This window comes from Oncorhynchus keta, chromosome 22 (genome assembly GCF_023373465.1).
Source record: "Oncorhynchus keta strain PuntledgeMale-10-30-2019 chromosome 22, Oket_V2, whole genome shotgun sequence".
NCBI lineage: Eukaryota > Metazoa > Chordata > Actinopteri > Salmoniformes > Salmonidae > Oncorhynchus > Oncorhynchus keta.
The window spans coordinates 55,749,511-55,769,460 of NC_068442.1; the positions used below are offsets into that span (position 1 = coordinate 55,749,511).

The window sequence follows — 19,950 nt, forward strand, 5'->3', positions numbered from 1 at the left end:
CCCTTGACGACAATATAACCCCCTGTTCCGAGGACGACGGTCCGATGTCAGAATGGTTCAGATAATAACTATAGAACGAAGCCAACATCAGCGTGAGCTTTGGTTGCGAATGGTATGAACTTTGAACTCTTATTCACTACAGAAGTGATATCTCCTAGCCGTTCAGTTAGCAACAGCCGCTGCAAATGAGGGTTAGGAAGGAACAGACAGAGGATCCCGTCTACCACACAACGACGTTACTATAACGTATTCAATTTACCAGCAGAGACATTCTTCAAAGGACTCGGTTGGGCAACACGGCCTTCCATCTACCACCAACCTACTGAAGCGCAGCTCAGAGTAAATATTTATTGCATTTTCCTTTTCCAAATGGGCTGTAATTTAGACTGCATAAGATACTGTATTTACGATAGCACAGCTTCTCCCTGTGTTCCTCAGTCTTCCTGCTCTTTCACTTTCACCCAGCCCTTTTCTTTTGTGTAACCAGCTGTCATATCTGTTCCGCCCGCTAGGGATGTTTTCCTTTATGACGTCATTTGTAATCAAGTTATGATTTAATTATGTGGATGTATAATTGTGTGTGATAAGTTAGGTATTTTGTAAATAAATAATTAAACCCAATTTTGTATTGCTGATTCAACTTGTTAGCCAGGGTTCGTGAAGATAACCAAGAATGTACAACTTTCAGATGAGACTGAATTAAGATGACGATTAATATTGACTGCTATTGATGTAAAATATTACTAGGTCTTTAAGAGTTTATTCGTAAGATAACAGCTCAATAAATATTATTTTGTGGTGCCCGACTCTCTAGTTAATTACATGTACATGATTAGCTCAATCAGGTAATATTAATTACGGAGAAATTATTTTATAGAATAGCATGTCATATCCAAAGACACAACAACAGTGACCTAACACAGTGACCTAGCACAGTGACCTAGCACAGTGACCTAACACAGTGACCTAACACAGTGACCTAACACAGTGACCTAGCACAGTGACCTAGCACAGTGACCTAACACAGTGACCTAACACAGTGACCTACCTAACACAGTGACCTAGCACAGTGACCTAACACAGTGACGTAACACAGTGACCTAACACAGTGACCTAACACAGTGACCTACCTAACACAGTGACCTAGCACAGTGCACAGTGACCTAGCACAGTGACCTAACACAGTGACCTAACACAGTGACCTAACACAGTGACCTAACACAGTGACCTAACACAGTGACCTAACACAGTGACCTAACACAGTGACCTAACACAGTGACCTAACACAGTGACCTAACACAGTGACCTAGCACAGTGACCTAGCACAGTGACCTAACACAGTGACCTAACACAGTGACCTAACACAGTGACCTAACACAGTGACCTAGCACAGTGACCTAACACAGTGACCTAGCACAGTGACCTAACACAGTGACCTAACACAGTGACCTAGCACAGTGACCTAGCACAGTGACCTAGCACAGTGACCTAACACAGTGACCTAACACAGTGACCTAGCACAGTGACCTAACACAGTGACCTAACACAGTGACCTAGCACAGTGACCTAGCACAGTGACCTAACACAGTGACCTAACACAGTGACCTAGCACAGTGACCTAGCACAGTGACCTAACACAGTGACCTAGCACAGTGACCTAACACAGTGACCTAACACAGTGACCTAACACAGTGACCTAACACAGTGACCTAACACAGTGACCTAGCACAGTGACCTAACACAAGTGACCTAACACAGTGACCTAGCACAGTGACCTAACACAGTGACCTAGCACAGTGACCTAGCACAGTGACCTAACACAGTGACCTAACACAGTGACCTAACACAGTGACCTAGCACAGTGACCTAACACAGTGACCTAGCACAGTGACCTAACACAGTGACCTAGCACAGTGACCTAACACAGTGACCTAGCACAGTGACCCAACACAGTGACCTAACACAGTGACCTAACACAGTGACCTAACAAGGATGTAAAGGTTACAAGTGTTGTGTTCAAAACCACAAGACGAAACCGGAGAGAGTCAAGACGATTCAAGACAAGACCGAGTTTTTGTAATTTTTTGCTGGTCTCTGGGCAGATCAGAAAACTGAGCTTTAGATAAGTCAGCCATTGGCCAGGCCAACAGAAGATTTTAGATAAAGGCATCTGCCATTCAACTGTATTTTAGGGCAAATCTGCAGTTTTTGTTAGTGACAGTGGAATCAATTTTTCTTTGCTGGTCTCTGGGCAGATAAACATTTTGATTGGCCAGGTAGGACAGGGTGGGAAAAGGCATCTGCCATTCCTGTATTAGGGCAAAATTTTGGGAAAATGATCACATTTTGGTGGGACCGGGTGGGAAAATGGGTGGGACCGGGTGGGGAAAATGGGTAGGACTGGGTGGGAAAATGGGTGGGACCGGCTATTTTGCAGCTGCAGCAAATGTAATCAAAGAGGATGTTGTTGCTCATTTGTTAGCTTCTCCCTTTTCAAGAATAACTTTCAACAAGAAGTTAATTAAGTTTCGAATGAGTATCATCTGGTGAGTGGAACTGTGTTTTTCACTTCAGTGCTGCCGAAAGCCATCTCTTTGAAAATAACTTGTGTGTGAAACATTGTTACATTTAAAAGTAGAACTGACAGCATTTTAGCAACATGAAGAAGAAAAAAATGCACAAATGTGATTGTCTAAATCAACAACAATGCTTTAAACCATCAATCTGATTGGCCTGTCAGGACCTGGCTCCCCAGTAGGGTGGGTCAGTGTTTCCCCTGCCTTCATTTAAATCTGGCGCCGCCCCACAGCAGAATCATTGACCGCCACACCGAAAGAAACCTCCTACTTCTACCAAACATAGTTTCAATAAAATTCTGTAAAGCACATTCACTTTTCCTGGTAAATAGATCGTCTGTCTGGGCTCAACACAGTTCTGAAGGTTAACATCAATTACATCTATAATATTGCTGCCACAATTGTAACGGCAATTAGCTATCCAATATCCACAAGTATGTTGATGATAGGAACATGGTTAACTAACGTTACTAATCTAGCAAGTTAGCTAGCTAGCTAGTTCATTTGGAATTGTATCAAGTGCAAACAAGATAGCTACATTCATCCGTCTTCGATTAGATTTTTTTGCGAAAGAGAGAAAGCAGCGAAAGAGAAAGGGGGAATGGGGACAAGTGTCAGGTAATGTTAACTTAGCTAGCTAACGTCAAATCAGCCTGAATTCAATTCAACTTTACTTAGTTAGCTAACTCTTTAAAAAAAGCTTAAGCTATCATTTTTTAAAACAAGTGTATGGTTTACTTTCCTAGACAGACAAGAGGCAGAATCCCAGTAGTGAGGTAGGGATGCATGAGTCACAGAATGGAGCAGAGGAGAGAGCCATGAGAGGAGATGTAGGGAGAAAAGGAAAGGAGAGAGGAGAGCAGAGTGAAACAGAGGAAAGGAGAGTGAAACAGAGGAAAGGAGAGTGAAACAGATGAAAGGAGAGAGGAGAGGAACAGAGGAAAGGAGAGGAGCAGAGGAAAGGAGAGAGGAGAGGAAAAGAGGAGAGGAGCAGAGGAAAGGAGAGGAGAGAGGAGCAGAGGAAAGGAGAGGGGAGAGGAGCAGAGGAAAGGAGAGAGGAGAGGAACAGAGGAAAGGAGAGAGGAGAGGAACAGAGGAAGGAGAGAGCGAGGAAGGGAGATGAAGGGGAAGAAAGAGGAGTAGATAAAAGGAGAGGAGGAGTGCGCACAACCGGCAATCTGGATTATTAGTACATTATTTTATTTCACCTTTATTTAACCTGGTAGGCTAGTTGAGAACACCTTTATTTAACCAGGTAGGCTAGTTGAGAACACCTTTATTTAACCAGGTAGGCTAGTTGAGAACACCTTTATTTAACCAGGTAGGCTAGTTGAGAACACCTTTATTTAACCAGGTAGGCTAGTTGAGAACACCTTTATTTAACCAGGTAGGCTAGTTGAGAACACCTTTATTTAACCTGGTAGGCTAGTTGAGAACACCTTTATTTAACCTGGTAGGCTAGTTGAGAACACCTTTATTTAACCAGGTAGGCTAGTTGAGAACACCTTTATTTAACCAGGTAGGCTAGTTGAGAACACCTTTATTTAACCTGGTAGGCTAGTTGAGAACACCTTTATTTAACCAGGTAGGCTAGTTGAGAACACCTTTATTTAACCTGGTAGGCTAGTTGAGAACACCTTTATTTAACCAGGTAGGCTAGTTGAGAACACCTTTATTTAACCAGGTAGGCTAGTTGAGAACACCTTTATTTAACCTGGTAGGCTAGTTGAGAACACCTTTATTTAACCAGGTAGGCTAGTTGAGAACAAGTTCTCATTTACAACTGTGACCTGGCCAAGATAAAGCAAAGCAGTGCGACACAAACAACAACACAGAGTTACACATGGAATAAACAAGCGTAAGGTCAATAACACAATAGAAAATCTGTATACAGTGTGTGCAAATGAAGTGAGGAGGTAAGGCAATAAATAGGCCATAATAGTGAAGTAATTACAATATAGCAATTAACACTGGAGTGATATATGTGCAGATGAGGATGTGCAGTAGAAATACTGGTGTGCAAAAGAGCAGAAAAACAAATATGGGGATGAGGTAGGTAGTTGGTTGGCAGAGAACTGGAAGGAAAGGCGGCCAAAGGAGGAATTGGCTTTGGGGATGACCAGTGAAATATATCTGCTGGAGCGCGTGCTAAGGGTGGGTGCTGCCATGGTGACCAGTGAGCTGAGATAAGGCAGGGCTTTACCTAGCAAAGACTTATAGATGACCTGGAGCCAGTGGGTTTGGTGGCGAATATGTAGCGAGGACCAGCCGACGAGAGCATACAGGTCACAGTGGTGGGTGGTATAAGGTGCTTTAGTAACAAAACGGATGGCACTGTGATAGACTGCAACCAATTTGCTGCATCCAATCCAATTGAACCCTGTGGCACCCCCATAGAGACTGCCAGAGGTCCGGAAAACAGGCCCTCCGATTTGACACACTGAACTCTGTCTAAGAAGTAGTTGGTGAACCAGGCGAGGCAGTCATTTGAGAAACCAAGGTTGTTGAGTCTGCTGATAAGAATGTGGTGATTGACAGAGTCGAAAGCCTTAGCCAGGTCGATGAATACTGCTGCACAGTAATGTCTCTTATCGATGGCGGTTATGATGTCGTTTAGGACCTTGAGCGTGGCTGAGGTGCACCCATGACCAGCTCTGAAACCAGATTGCATAGCGGAGAAGGTACGGTGGGATTCGAAATGGTCGGTAATCTGTTAACTTGGCTTTCAAAGACCTTAGAAAGGCAGGGTAGGATAGATATAGGTCTGTAGCAGTTTGGGTCTAGAGTCTCCCCCTTTGAAGAGGGGGATGACCGCAGCTGCTTTCCAATCTTTGGGGATCTCAGACGAAAGAGAGGTTGAACAGGCTAGTAACAGGGGTTGCAACAATTGCGGCGGATAATTTTAGAAAGAGAGGGTCCAGATTGTCTAGCCCTGCTAATTTTTAGGGGTCCAGACTTTGTAGCTCTTTCAGAACATCAGCTGACTGGATTTGGGAGAAGGAAAAATGGGGAAGGCTTGGGCGAGTTGCTGTGGGGGGTGCAGTGCTGTTGACCGGGATAGAGGTAGCCAGGTGGAATGCATGGCCAGCCGTAGAAAAATGGTTATTGAAATTCTCAATTATCATTTCCTAGCCTCAGTGCAGTGGGAAGCTGGGAGAAGGTGCTCTTATTCTCCATGGACTTTACAGTGTCCCAAAACTTTTTGGAGTTTGTGCTACAGGATGCAAATTTCTGTTTGAAAAGGCTAGCCTTAGCTTTCCTAACTGCCTGTGTATATTGGTTCCTAACTTCCCTACAAAGTTACATATCGCAGGGGGTATTCGATGCTAAAGCGGTACGCCACAGGATGTTTTTGTGCTGGTCAAGGGCAGTCAGGTCTGGAGAGAAGCAAGGGCTATATCTGTTCCTGGTTCTACATTTTTTAAATGGAGCCTGCTTATTTAAGATGGCGAAGAAAGCTCTTTTAAAGAATAACCAGACACCCTCTACTGACAGAATGAGGTCAATATCCTTCCAGGATACCCGGGCCAGGTCGATTAAAGGCCTGCTCGCTGAAGTGTTTTAGGGAGCGTTTGACAGTGATGAGGGGTAGTCCGCAGACCCATTATGGACGCAGGCAATGAGAAAGTGATCGCTGAGATCCTGGTTGAAGACAGCAGAGGTGTATTTAGAGGGCAGGTTAGTCATTACGGTTGCTGTCCTTTCAGGATCATGAACCCGGGCCTCCCGAGTGGCGCAGCAGTCTAACACACTGCATCGCAGTGCTTGAGGCGTCACTACAGACCCGGGTTTGATTTCAGGCTGTGTCACAGCCAGCTTTGACCGGGAGTCCCACAGAGTGGCGCAAAATTGGCCCAGTGTGGTCCGGGTTAGGGGAGGGTTTGGCCGGGGGGGGGGGGGCTTTACTTGGCTCATCAAGCTCTAGTGACTTCTTGTGGCGGGCCGGGCGACTGCAGGCTGACTTTGGTTGTCAGTTGAATGATGTTGTTTCCTCCAACACATTGGTGCAGCTGGCTCCCGGGTTAAGCGGCCGAGTGTTAAGAAGCGCGGTTTGGCGGGTCATGTTTCGGGGGACGCATGGCTCGACCTTCACCTCTCCCGAGCCTGTTGGGGAGTTGCAGCGATGAGACAAGATCGAAAAGATGTGTTTTATTCAAATAAAACACAAACCTGTCACACACTGAAGACCTACGGGTTCACCACTGAAGGGCCTATGGGTTCACCACTGAAGGGTCTATGGGTTCACCACTGAAGGGTCTATGGGTTCACCACTGAAGGGTCTATGGGTTCACCACTGAAGGTCTATAGGTTCACCACTGAAGGCCTATAGGTTCACCACTGAAGACCTATAGGTTCACCACTGAAGGTCTATAGGTTCACCACTGAAGGGTCTATAGGTTCACCACTGAAGGGTCTATAGGTTCACCACTGAAGACCTATAGGTTCACCACTGAAGGGTCTATAGGTTCACCACTGAAGACCTATAGGTTCACCACTGAAGGGTCTATAGGTTCACCACTGAAGGGCCTATAGGTTCACCACTGAAGGGTCTATAGGTTCACCACTGAAGGTCTATAGGTTCACCACTGAAGACCAATAGGTTCACCACTGAAGGGTCTATAGGTTCACCAATGAAGGGTGTATAGGTTCACCACTGAAGGTCTATAGGTTCACCACTGAAGACCAATAGGTTCACCACTGAAGACCTATAGGTTCACTACTGAAGGTCTATAGGTTCACCACTGAAGACCTATAGGTTCACCACTGAAGACCTATAGGTTCACCACTGAAGACCTATAGGTTCACTACTGAAGACCTATAGGTTCACCACTGAAGGGTCTATAGGTTCACCACTGAAGGTCTATAGGTTCACCACTGAAGGGTCTATAGGTTCACCACTGAAGGTCTATAGGTTCACCACTGAAGGGTCTATAGGTTCACCACTGAAGTCCTATAGGTTCACCACTGAAGACCTATAGGTTCACCACTGAAGGCCCTATAGGTTCACACTGAAGGGTCTATAGGTTCACCACTGAAGGGTCTATAGGTTCACCACTGAAGACCTATAGGTTCACCACTGAAGGCCTATAGGTTCACCACTGAAGGCCTATAGGTTCACCACTGAAGACCTATAGGTTCACCACTGAAGGGTCTATAGGTTCACACACTGAAGGCCTATAGGTTCACACACTGAAGGCCTATAGGTTCACCACTGAAGCCCTATAGGTTCACCACTGAAGACCTATAGGTTCACCACTGAAGACCAATAGGTTCACCACTGAAGGCCTATAGGTTCACCACTGAAGACCTATAGGTTCACCACTGAAGACCTATAGGTTCACCACTGAAGGCCTATAGGTTCACCACTGAAGGGTCTATAGGTTCACCACTGAAGACCTATAGGTTCACCACTGAAGGCCTATAGGTTCACCACTGAAGGGTCTATAGGTTCACCACTGAAGGGTCTATAGGTTCACCACTGAAGACCTATAGGTTCACCACTGAAGACCTATAGGTTCACCACTGAAGACCTATAGGTTCACCACTGAAGGCCTATAGGTTCACCACTGAAGGCCCTATAGGTTCACACTGAAGGCCCTATAGGTTCACCACTGAAGGCCCTATAGGTTCACACTGAAGGCCCTATAGGTTCACACTGAAGGCCCTATAGGTTCACACTGAAGGCCTATAGGTTCACCACTGAAGGCCTATAGGTTCACCACTGAAGGTCTATAGGTTCACCACTGAAGACCTATAGGTTCACCACTGAAGGGTCTATAGGTTCACCACTGAAGGTCCTATAGGTTCACCACTGAAGGCCTATAGGTTCACCACTGAAGACCTATAGGTTCACCACTGAAGACCTATAGGTTCACCACTGAAGACCTATAGGTTCACCACTGAAGGCCTATAGGTTCACACACTGAAGGCCTATAGGTTCACCACTGAAGGCCTATAGGTTCACACACTGAAGACCTATAGGTTCACCACTGAAGGGTCTATAGGTTCACCACTGAAGGCCTATAGGTTCACCACTGAAGACCTATAGGTTCACCACTGAAGACCTATAGGTTCACCACTGAAGACCTATAGGTTCACCACTGAAGACCTATAGGTTCACCACTGAAGACCTATAGGTTCACCACTGAAGACCTATAGGTTCACCACTGAAGGGTCTATAGGTTCACCACTGAAGACCTATAGGTTCACCACTGAAGGCCTATAGGTTCACCACTGAAGGCCTATAGGTTCACCACTGAAGACCTATAGGTTCACCACTGAAGGCCTATAGGTTCACCACTGAAGGCCTATAGGTTCACCACTGAAGGCCTATAGGTTCACCACTGAAGGCCTATAGGTTCACCACTGAAGGCCTATAGGTTCACACACTGAAGGCCTATAGGTTCACCACTGAAGGCCTATAGGTTCACACACTGAAGGTCTATAGGTTCACCACTGAAGGCCTATAGGTTCACACACTGAAGGCCTATAGGTTCACACACTGAAGGCCTATAGGTTCACCACTGAAGGCCTATAGGTTCACCACTGAAGGCCTATAGGTTCACACACTGAAGGCCTATAGGTTCACCACTGAAGGCCTATAGGTTCACACACTGAAGGCCTATAGGTTCACACACTGAAGGCCTATAGGTTCACACACTGAAGGCCTATAGGTTCACACACTGAAGGCCTATAGGTTCACCACTGAAGACCTATAGGTTCACCACTGAAGGCCTATAGGTTCACCACTGAAGGCCTATAGGTTCACCACTGAAGACCTATAGGTTCACCACTGAAGACCTATAGGTTCACCACTGAAGGCCTATAGGTTCACCACTGAAGGCCTATAGGTTCACCACTGAAGGCCTATAGGTTCACCACTGAAGGCCTATAGGTTCACCACTGAAGGCCTATAGGTTCACCACTGAAGGCCTATAGGTTCACCACTGAAGGCCTATAGGTTCACCACTGAAGGCCTATAGGTTCACCACTGAAGGCCTATAGGTTCACCACTGAAGGCCTATAGGTTCACCACTGAAGGCCTATAGGTTCACCACTGAAGGCCTATAGGTTCACCACTGAAGACCTATAGGTTCACCACTGAAGGCCTATAGGTTCACCACTGAAGGCCTATAGGTTCACCACTGAAGACCTATAGGTTCACCACTGAAGGCCTATAGGTTCACCACTGAAGGCCTATAGGTTCACCACTGAAGGCCTATAGGTTCACCACTGAAGACCTATAGGTTCACCACTGAAGGCCTATAGGTTCACCACTGAAGGCCTATAGGTTCACCACTGAAGGCCTATAGGTTCACCACTGAAGGCCTATAGGTTCACCACTGAAGGCCTATAGATTCACCACTGAAGACCTATAGGTTCACCACTGAAGACCTATAGGTTCACCACTGAAGACCTATAGGTTCACCACTGAAGGCCCTATAGGTTCACCACTGAAGGCCTATAGGTTCACCACTGAAGGCCTATAGGTTCACCACTGAAGACCTATAGGTTCACCACTGAAGACCTATAGGTTCACCACTGAAGGTCTATAGGTTCACCACTGAAGGCCTATAGGTTCACACACTGAATGCCTATAGGTTCACACACTGAAGGCCTATAGGTTCACCACTGAAGGCCTATAGGTTCACCACTGAAGGCCTATAGGTTCACCACTGAAGGCCTATAGGTTCACCACTGAAGGCCTATAGGTTCACCACTGAAGGCCTATAGGTTCACCACTGAAGGCCTATAGGTTCACCACTGAAGGCCTATAGGTTCACCACTGAAGGCCTATAGGTTCACCACTGAAGGCCTATAGGTTCACCACTGAAGGCCTATAGGTTCACCACTGAAGACCTATAGGTTCTCCACTGAAGGCCTATAGGTTCACACACTGAAGACCTATAGGTTCTCCACTGAAGGTCTATAGGTTCACCACTGAAGACCTATAGGTTCACCACTGAAGGCCTATAGGTTCACCACTGAAGGGTCTATAGGTTCACCACTGAAGGCCTATAGGTTCACCACTGAAGACCTATAGGTTCACCACTGAAGACCTATAGGTTCACCACTGAAGACCTATAGGTTCACCACTGAAGGCCTATAGGTTCACCACTGAAGGCCTATAGGTTCACCACTGAAGGCCTATAGGTTCACCACTGAAGGCCTATAGGTTCACCACTGAAGGCCTATAGGTTCACCACTGAAGACCTATAGATTCACCACTGAAGGCCCTATAGGTTCACCACTGAAGGCCTATAGGTTCACCACTGAAGGCCCTATAGGTTCACCACTGAAGGCCTATAGGTTCACCACTGAAGACCTATAGGTTCACCACTGAAGACCTATAGGTTCACCACTGAAGGCCCTATAGGTTCACCACTGAAGGCCTATAGGTTCACCACTGAAGGCCTATAGGTTCACCACTGAAGACCTATAGGTTCACCACTGAAGGCCTATAGGTTCACCACTGAAGACCTATAGGTTCACCACTGAAGACCTATAGGTTCACCACTGAAGGCCTATAGGTTCACACACTGAAGACCTATAGGTTCACACACTGAAGGCCTATAGGTTCACCACTGAAGGCCTATAGGTTCACCACTGAAGGCCTATAGGTTCACCACTGAAGGCCTATAGGTTCACACACTGAAGGCCTATAGGTTCACACACTGAAGGCCTATAGGTTCACCACTGAAGGCCTATAGGTTCACCACTGAAGGCCTATAGGTTTTGAGAATGATGATCAGCAATAGCCAATAAGAGCTCACCAGAGAAGAGGAAATGAGATGATGACGTTGTATCACATCACCCAGAATGTGAATACTCTCGAGCAGGAGCAATGACTTTAACCAAATTGTCAAATCGTTACAACTCTGAAGTTCACAAGCAATGATATTCAATTAAAAATGTTGGCCAGATATTTCAACTCTATATGGCAAGTGTCAATGTCTGACTGAAAACATTTGAGGCTGCTTTTTGCCACAGCTCATTGTAGCTACGTTAACAATGTAATCACATCATTGTTTTAAAGAGACAGCGTGGTGGCATGGAGAAACCCTTCCGACCAAAGTGAAGAATCTTGTAGTGTGTGAGGGTTAGGAGGTGTCTGGTTGGTCAGGAGGTGTCTGGATGGTCAGGAGGGTTAAGGTTAACTTGGAGAATGGTGGCATGGAGAATCCTCCCGACCAAAGTGAAGAATCTTGTAGTGTGTGACCCTCCGTCTCTGCCACATCATGTAGTATACGCACCACTACGTTGGTAAGACAAAAAAACTACAGGAAAGTTTCATGTGAGAGGCTCAGCGATGTTAGTATTTTGAAAGTCGTGCAGTGTACACCCAGCCTAAACTAACATCTGTGCTAGCCAGGCCAAGTTGTGATAACTAGATCCATGTGGTCTCCAGCCACGCAGAGCAGGGCCTTCATTTCAGCCAGCTCTGGGAAGAGAAGGACCATTCTTTCTCAGACACCTGCTGTCCCACAGTGCTATCAATGGAAACATCTCCTGCTGCTGCCTGCACTAAGGCAGATCAATATTCCCCACAAAATGAATCACGTACAGCGAGCGATAGACTAGGTAAGAGATTGTTATACAGTAATACAAAATGCTTAGAAAATGGTACTGGTCCGTATTCACAAAGCCTCTCAGAGGGCTGCTCTAATTATCTAGTCCCACTGTCTTATTCATTATGATCCAAAAGGCAAAACTGATCCTAGATCAGCACCACTACTATAAGACGCTTTGTGAATACAGGCCTTGTGAGCATATTTATTATGCCGAATCTGCCAATGTACCTCTAAGCTAGTCTACAATGCACATCACATTCATCCAGTCAGTGCATTATCACAGCAGTTGGTCAACTGATTGCTTGGCAGGTAAGCCAAATTCAGTCTTCTTAACTGTCATACTTACTGTACTGGTCTCCTAGTTGGACATGTCATGGACAGATGAGACCAGCCATGGCCAATGATATGAAAGACAAAACAATATACATGTAAGTGTTGGAGAAAATTATGTCACTATCCTCTCCCCACAAACGCCTTCGTAGCAGCTATAAATTATGAATAACACTGTGGGACGTTAGAGATAGAGGCCAAACAGTAGAACAAACATGATTCTACTGACAGACTTTCTGTCGACAACACAACCTGCACAGCTCATTGTGCGGGAAAATACGCCATCTGCCGGTAGATAATACGGTAACTAATTTACCACAATGACCTGGGGAGCCTAACGTTAACAAGCAAAAATTGTATTATTTGCGTAAAGTATTTCAACTGACCAAGTAACATCGATTGGTTGTATGATGTTAAAAGTACAAACATATCTTGTTTCTGCCTGCATTGGGGCGTTGGACCGGTAACTGAAAGGTTGCTGGATCAAATCCCTGACACGATACAAGGCAGTTAACCCACTGCTCCTAGGCCGTCATTGTAAATAAGGTTTTTTCCTAACAGACTTGCCTAGTTAAATAAAGGTTACATTTTAAAAATGAGTCTAATGTTACGTTGTTTGGTTGGCTAGCTAACGTATTCATTCATACAGTCGTTGCGCTAGCTATGCTAGCCAAAGTTCGCAAACTACGGTTAACTTCTACCTAAATCGTACAGCATTTCAAAACATGTATAGAGTATGTCTTTTAATGCTTTGTTGGCACCTACATTTATGAAACCACGAAGGGTAGCTAGCGATGCTTTATCTTACCATTATTTTAGATAGAGATCCCCGATGACGACAGTTCGTGTGGCTATTGTAGCAGTTAGCTATTTAGCTTCGTTGTACAACATATCACCATAGCAACATGCGCAGAAATGTTTAACACGGGTAAAAAAATATATAGATATAACAACAAATAAATAACTTGGAGGCTTTTACATGAATATAGGACGCAAATTTGCACAGAATTAGCAACGAATGCAAAATAATAATAATAATAATAATAATAATAATAATAATAATGTTGTTTCCGGAAGTACAACTATGACCCCTTGCGAAACGTGGGTTGACTTCTTCTGTTTTGATTTTGTCATTGATGGGGGTAGTTAAATATGTTTAATAAATAACCAATCTTGCTTTTACCCGAATAGGACAAGGTGCAGCACCGGCTTAGTAACGTTACTTTAGTTTAGTCAAAGATAAATGGCCGAGTGAGAGACTACCAGTAAGTGACCATGGACAAAACGGATATTCTAACAACTTTAATGGATGTTGGTCGGGGTCCACTTATTGTAGATGGTGGACTGGCAACAGAACTGGAATCAACAGGTTGTAAATTACAGGTGAAATACAACAAATTGCATTTTTATGAGTAATTCCAAAGAGAGCTGGGTTGTAATCATTACATTATTCCAAACAGCAACTTGGGGCGACAGGTAGCCTAGTGGTTAGAGTGTAGAGGCGGCAGGTAGCCTAGTGGTTAGAGTGTAGAGGAGGCAGGTAGCCTAGTGGTTAGAGTGTAGAGGAGGCAGGTAGCCTAGTGGTTAGAGTGTAGAGGCGGCAGGGTAGCCTAGTGGTTAGAGCGTAGAGGAGGCAGGGTAGCCTAGTGGTTAGAGTGTAGAGGCGGCAGGTAGCCTAGTGGTTAGAGTGTAGAGGCGGCAGGGGTAGCCTAGTAGTTAGAGTGTAGAGGCGGCAGGTAGCCTAGTGGTTAGAGTGTAGAGGCGGCAGGGTAGACGAGTGGTTAGAGCGTTGGACTAGTAACCGGAAGGTTACCGAGCTGACAAGGTACACATCTGTCGTTCTGCCCCTGAACAGGCAGTTAACCCACTGTTCCTAGGCCGTCATTGAAAATAAGAATTTGTTCTTAACTGACTTTAAATAAAGGTACAATTAAATTTTAAATTTTAAAAAATATATATATTGTGTTGGACAAATGCAGGTTTGCAACACAATCGGGGTAATGAATATTCTCCTGTATATTTGTATGTTTTGCGTGGATACAGGGAGATCCTTTGTGGAGTGCAAGGCTGCTCCATACTAACCCACAGGCTATTAAAGATGCTCATTACAGGTGAGTTGTTTAACATAGACTATTGTTGTAGTTCTGCCTTTACTGTTGCAAAGCATTACAGATGTTGTCTCTCCCTAGGTTTCTGTGTGCTGGTGCTGATGTGATAACTACAGCCACGTACCAGGCTAGTGTTGAGGGCTTCATCAGGCACCTGGATGTCACCCCTGAACAGGCCAACCAACTCATCATGTCAGGAGTGACTCTGGCCAGAGAGGCTGTCAAACACTTTATGGCTGACCAGCCTCCATCAGGTGAGCAGGCAGTAAGTTACAGGTGGAGTTCCTGACAGCATTCTAGGCCAGGGATGGGAAACTTTGATGGATGGGGGGCAGTGGCTCATGTTGTTGCTCCCCACACACACATTTTAGCGCCCCCCCGACAGAGTTTAAAACATTTTTTATTAACCATTGGAGTTAATTTCCTGCAATTCTACACATTGTCTGGTCACTGGTGTAGCCTACAAACTTAAATGTTGTACAAAACTGTTCTAACTATTGCATTCCATGCCTCATTAAGCTCAGTAAGCTTCATTCAGCTAAATTTAAATGTTTTACACAAAATACATTATCGACCTGTTCGTACAAACTTTGTTAGTATTGCAAACATAAGCATGATACAAACAGGCAGTCTAGCGATTTCATGTTCTTCTTTGCTGCTGAGTTACATGCAGCTATTTACTTTCGCCACAATATCAGCATATATGGCATAACTATGGCATGAGGTGACGCAAAACAAACTCGCCCACTGTCAGACTCTTTTCACCGGTCCGAATACATGCTTGGCTTCCTGAAACATTTGGCTGCCCAGAGGTGGAGCGCAAGCAAGACACAGACACTCAGTCGAATTACAAACTTCATGTTGTACACAAAACTGTTGCATTACAGGCCTCCGTAAACATTGAAGGTGGATGAGGTAAGTTTTCCCCTACTATGAAAAGCGCTTTGAGGAACCTCAGTTAGTGGGAAAGCGCTATAGAAATCCAATCAATTATTATTATTAATTAGCGATTGGATGTTATTTTTTCATCATCATTGCAAACATTGGCTAAGCTGCTCAGGACCTACCAGCTCAGCCAGGCACTCAGAGATCCTGTAATTTGGACATAATCCCGATGTCTCTGAAGCTCTTATTTGTACGATCAGAGTTGTTAATGTACATTACATGGTATCTTTCTATTTTCTCAGATCGCAGGGTGCCTCTGGTGGCAGGCTCTGTTGGACCTTACGGGGCCTTTATGCACAACGGCTCGGAGTACACTGGCGCTTACGCTGCGGAGATGAGTGTTGAGGTAAGGCAGGCAATGCCAAGAAAGAACTCACATTGGGGTTGACCTGTCATTATTTATACTGAACTAAAATATAAAACACAACATGTAAAGTGTTGGTTTCATGAGCTCAAATAAAAAGATCCCAGAAAATGTTCCATACGCACAAAAAGCTAATTTCTCTCAAATTCTGTGCACAAATTTGTTTACATCCCAGTTAGTGAGAATTTCTCCTTTGATAATCCATCCACCTGACAGGTGTAGCATATCAAGAAGCTGATCAAACAGCATGATCATTACACAGGTGCACCTTGTGCTGGGTACAATAAAAGGCTGCTCTGAAATGTGCAGTTTTGTCACACAACACAATGCCACAGATGTCCTTGATTTTGACAGAGCCTGCAATTGGCATGCTGACTGCAGGAATGTCCACCAGAGCTGTTGCCAGATAATTGAATGTTAATTTCTCTACCATAAGCCGCCTCCAACGTAATTTTAGAGAATTCGGCAGTACATCCAACCGGCCTCACAACTGCAGACCACGTGTAACCACGCCAGCCCAGGACCTCCACAACCGGGTTCTTCACCTGTGGGATCATCTTTGATCTGGTCACGATGGCAACACCCATCCGTAGCACGGAGAGTGGTACTCTATTGCACACCAATATCTCTACCTGTACATGACCATCTGATCATTTATCACTCCAGTGTTAATCTGCAAAATTGTAATTATTCGCCTACCTCCTCATGCCTTTTGCACACAATGTATATAGACTCCCCTTTTTTTCTACTGTGTTATTGACTTGTTAATTGTTTACTCCATGTGTAACTCTGTGTTGTCTGTTCACACTGATATGCTTTATCTTGGCCAGGTCACAGTTGCAAATGAGAACTTGTTCTCAACTAGCCTACCTGGTTAAATAAAGGTGAAAAAAATCGAAGACAAGCCACCTGGACAGCTGATGAAATTGAGGAGTATTTATGTCTGTAATAAAGCCCTTTTGTGGCGAAAGACAATTTGTAATTGGCTTGGCCTGGCTCCCCACCCATGGCTGCGCCCCAGTCATGTAAAATACATAGATTAGGGCTCAATGAATGTATTTCAATTGACTGATTTCATTATATGAACATTAACTCAGTGAAATTGTTCCATGTTGCGTTTATATTTTTGATCAGTATAATAGACTAGTGTTCCTATGGTCTGTCTGCACTCAGTCTCTAGCCTCGTTTATACCTACTGCTAACATGCGTCCTTTGTCCTGATTTTGTCCACATTCTGATTGTGCCCATATGTTTTTAAATGTCTCTCTCTCTCTCTCTCTGTGTCTCCAGGAACTGAAAGCCTGGCACCGCCCCCAGGTCCAATGTCTAGTTACAGCAGGGGCCGATCTCATTGCCATGGAAACCATCCCAAGCATGAAGGAGGCAGAAGCTTTGGTGGAGCTGCTCAGAGAGTTTCCAGATTCTAAAGCATGGCTGGCCTTCTCCTGTAAGGTAAATCTCACTATGTAATTAAGACTCTTTCTCAATTTGTCTTTCCTTGATTCCTCGCCGTCCTCTCTCCTCGTCTCCTAAGTTCCTACCCTTAAACATTCTTTATCAAAGCATTCTGAGAAATAGGCAAGGAGGACGCAAGGGATCTAGGAAAGACACATCGATTCTCGTTAGTTAGTTAACGTTTATTTAACTAGGCAAGTCAGTTAAGAACAAATGCTCATTTATAATGATAGCCTACCAAGAGGCCTTGTGGGGACGGGGGCTGGAATTTAAAAAATTAAATATGAATATAGGACAAAACACACATCACGACAAGACAGACAACACTACATAAAGAGAGACCTAAAGATGACAACATAGCAAGTCGACAACACAGCATGGTAGCAGCACAAAACACGGGCTAGAAGGTAGAGACAACAATACATCACACAAAGCAGCCACAACTGTCAGTAAGAGTGTCCGTGATTGAGTCTTTGATTGAAGAGATAGAGATAAAACTGTCCAGTTTGAGTGTTGTGTTGCTGTAAATATGGGATGTAAGAATCCAGTGATATATCTTCTATTCTCCTCAGGATGGTCAGTGTATATCTGACAGCAGTCGTTTCTCCGAGGCAGTCCGGCTGGCCAGTAGGTCCAGTCAGCTGGTGGCTGTAGGGGTGAATTGCTGTCCTCCAGCCCTGGTCAAGCCCCTCCTAGACTCAGCCAGGACACAGAGGAGACCAGGCCTCGGCTGGGTGGTTTACCCCAACAGTGGAGAGGAGTGGGATACATACACTGGGTGAGTGAAACTAAATTCACCTCGACTGTATCCCAAAATGGAACCCTGTTCCATAGGTCTCTGGTCCAAAAGTAGTGCACTAAATAGGGATTAGGGTGCCGTTTGGGACGAAGACCTGGGCTTTACACAGGTCTGTGACCTGACACATCCAGGTAGGAGTACTAAACACACCATATCATTTGACGACATAGTATAAGAAATCTAGACTATATTAACTTTTCACTTCAGTCTACAGTTCCATGATGATTCCTCAATTGTTTCAAGGGAATATTGAGTGAATCTCTCGTGTTGATTTTGAACCTTTTCTTTTATCATTTAAAAGGTGGAGAAAACCAGAGAACAGAATATCTTCAATAGCTGAATTGAGTCTGGAGTGGATGAAACAAGGGTGTGCACTTATAGGTAAGACAACGGCTGAACTAATGTTGTCTTTGTATTAGAACAGGGATGGACAAACCCCTTTTTTGTAGGCCCACGAATCAATTTACAGATCAATGTTTTTTAGGAACTCTTGGGGATTCAATTTACTGTTGCTAGGTAGAATACACAAGATGCAATTTCAAAATGTTGTTGTGCGTCAACAGTGTTTCTGTTATGTCAGTCACTGACAGGTACTCAATTAGCCCATGGCAACATCATTTCACTTAGGGCCCGCAAAATGCTAGGGCCGGATCTGCCTGCATGTGTGGGCATGGATAGGGCCCCCAAAAGGCTAGGGCCGGCTCTGCCTGCATGTGTGGGCATGGATAGGGCCCCCAAAAGGCTAGGGCCGGCTCTGACTGCTTAGGGCCCCCAAAAGGCTAGGGCCGGCTCTGACTACTTAGGGCCCCCAAAAGGCTAGGGCCGGATCTGACTGCATGTGTGGGCATGGATAGGGCCCCCAAAAGGCTAGGGCCGGCTCTGCCTGCATGTGTGGGCATGGTTAGGGCCCCCAAAAGGCTAGGGCCGGCTCTGACTGCTTAGGGCCCCCAAAAGGCTAGGGCCGGCTCTGACTACTTAGGGCCCCCAAAAGGCTAGGGCCGGCTCTGACTGCATGTGTGGATATGGGTACACAGACCCGCGAGCCACTGATGAGTTCAGATATTTTGTGAACCCCCATCAAAGTAGCCCATCCCTGAACTAGGATGTCGTGTCTTCCAACAGGAGGGTGCTGCCGCATCGGTCCTGCTCACATAGCGGAGCTACGAAGACAGATACATGGAGACGTGTCTGGGTCTGATGCTCCACAGTGGGGACAGGGACGACCTTACAGAGAATGAGCTCTTATTACTGCTACACTATGTGATCCCACAGTCAAGATTAGGCAATTAATAACTATTTTAAAATGGTACTTTTGATATGAGTTTATATAACTGATTTATTAACCCTCATACTACCAACATATGTTATATATAAAGAGCATTTGGATAGTATTTACATTCCTCGACAGTTTGTTAGCATTACAGCTTTATTCTAAAAAAAAATTTTTTTTTAAATAATAATAATTTGACTTTTTCCACATTTTTGTTGTGTTACCACAATAAGATTGTATTGTCATTCTTTGTTACTGTCTTACACACAATACCACATATCAAAGTGGAATTGTGTATTTTGAAATTTAAAAAAACTTGAAATCTGAAATGTCTTGAGTCAATAAGTATTCAACCCCTTTTGTTATGTCAAGCCTAAGTATGTTGTGTAGTAACAATATGCTTACCGAGTAGCATAATAAGATGCATGGACTCACTTTGTGTTCAATAATGGTGTTTATCATGATTTTGATTAACTACCGCACACACATACAATTATCTGTAAGGTCCCTCAGTCGAGCAGTGATTCAACC

The 19,950-nt window shown here is 44.8% G+C and overlaps 2 protein-coding genes and 1 long non-coding RNA gene across 3 annotated transcripts in view; 2 read left to right on the forward strand and 1 right to left on the reverse strand.

Moving 5' to 3' along the window:
• The window catches only part of nme7 (NME/NM23 family member 7), a 144,249-nt gene extending 130,820 nt beyond the window's left edge, over positions 1–13,429 (reverse strand). The window contains 1 exon segment of the mRNA XM_052475674.1: positions 13,287–13,429. Coding sequence (XP_052331634.1) covers positions 13,287–13,289 — 3 coding nt within the window. The 5' untranslated portion in view covers positions 13,290–13,429.
• Positions 8,048–8,779, forward strand: LOC127910766 (uncharacterized). Its single transcript, XR_008076141.1, has 3 exons — positions 8,048–8,113; positions 8,381–8,468; positions 8,582–8,779. It is a non-coding gene; the product is annotated as an uncharacterized LOC127910766 (long non-coding RNA).
• Positions 13,430–13,585: 156 nt separating the features above from the next.
• On the forward strand, positions 13,586–19,748 carry zgc:172121 (uncharacterized protein LOC337599 homolog). Its single transcript, XM_035765273.2, has 8 exons — positions 13,586–13,861; positions 14,522–14,589; positions 14,668–14,840; positions 15,774–15,877; positions 17,186–17,347; positions 17,923–18,128; positions 18,451–18,530; positions 19,272–19,748. The coding sequence occupies exons 1-8, from the start codon at positions 13,754–13,756 to the stop codon at positions 19,385–19,387; spliced, it is 1,017 nt and encodes a 338-aa protein (XP_035621166.2). The 5' UTR covers positions 13,586–13,753; the 3' UTR covers positions 19,388–19,748.
• Positions 19,749–19,950: the final 202 nt, after the last annotated feature.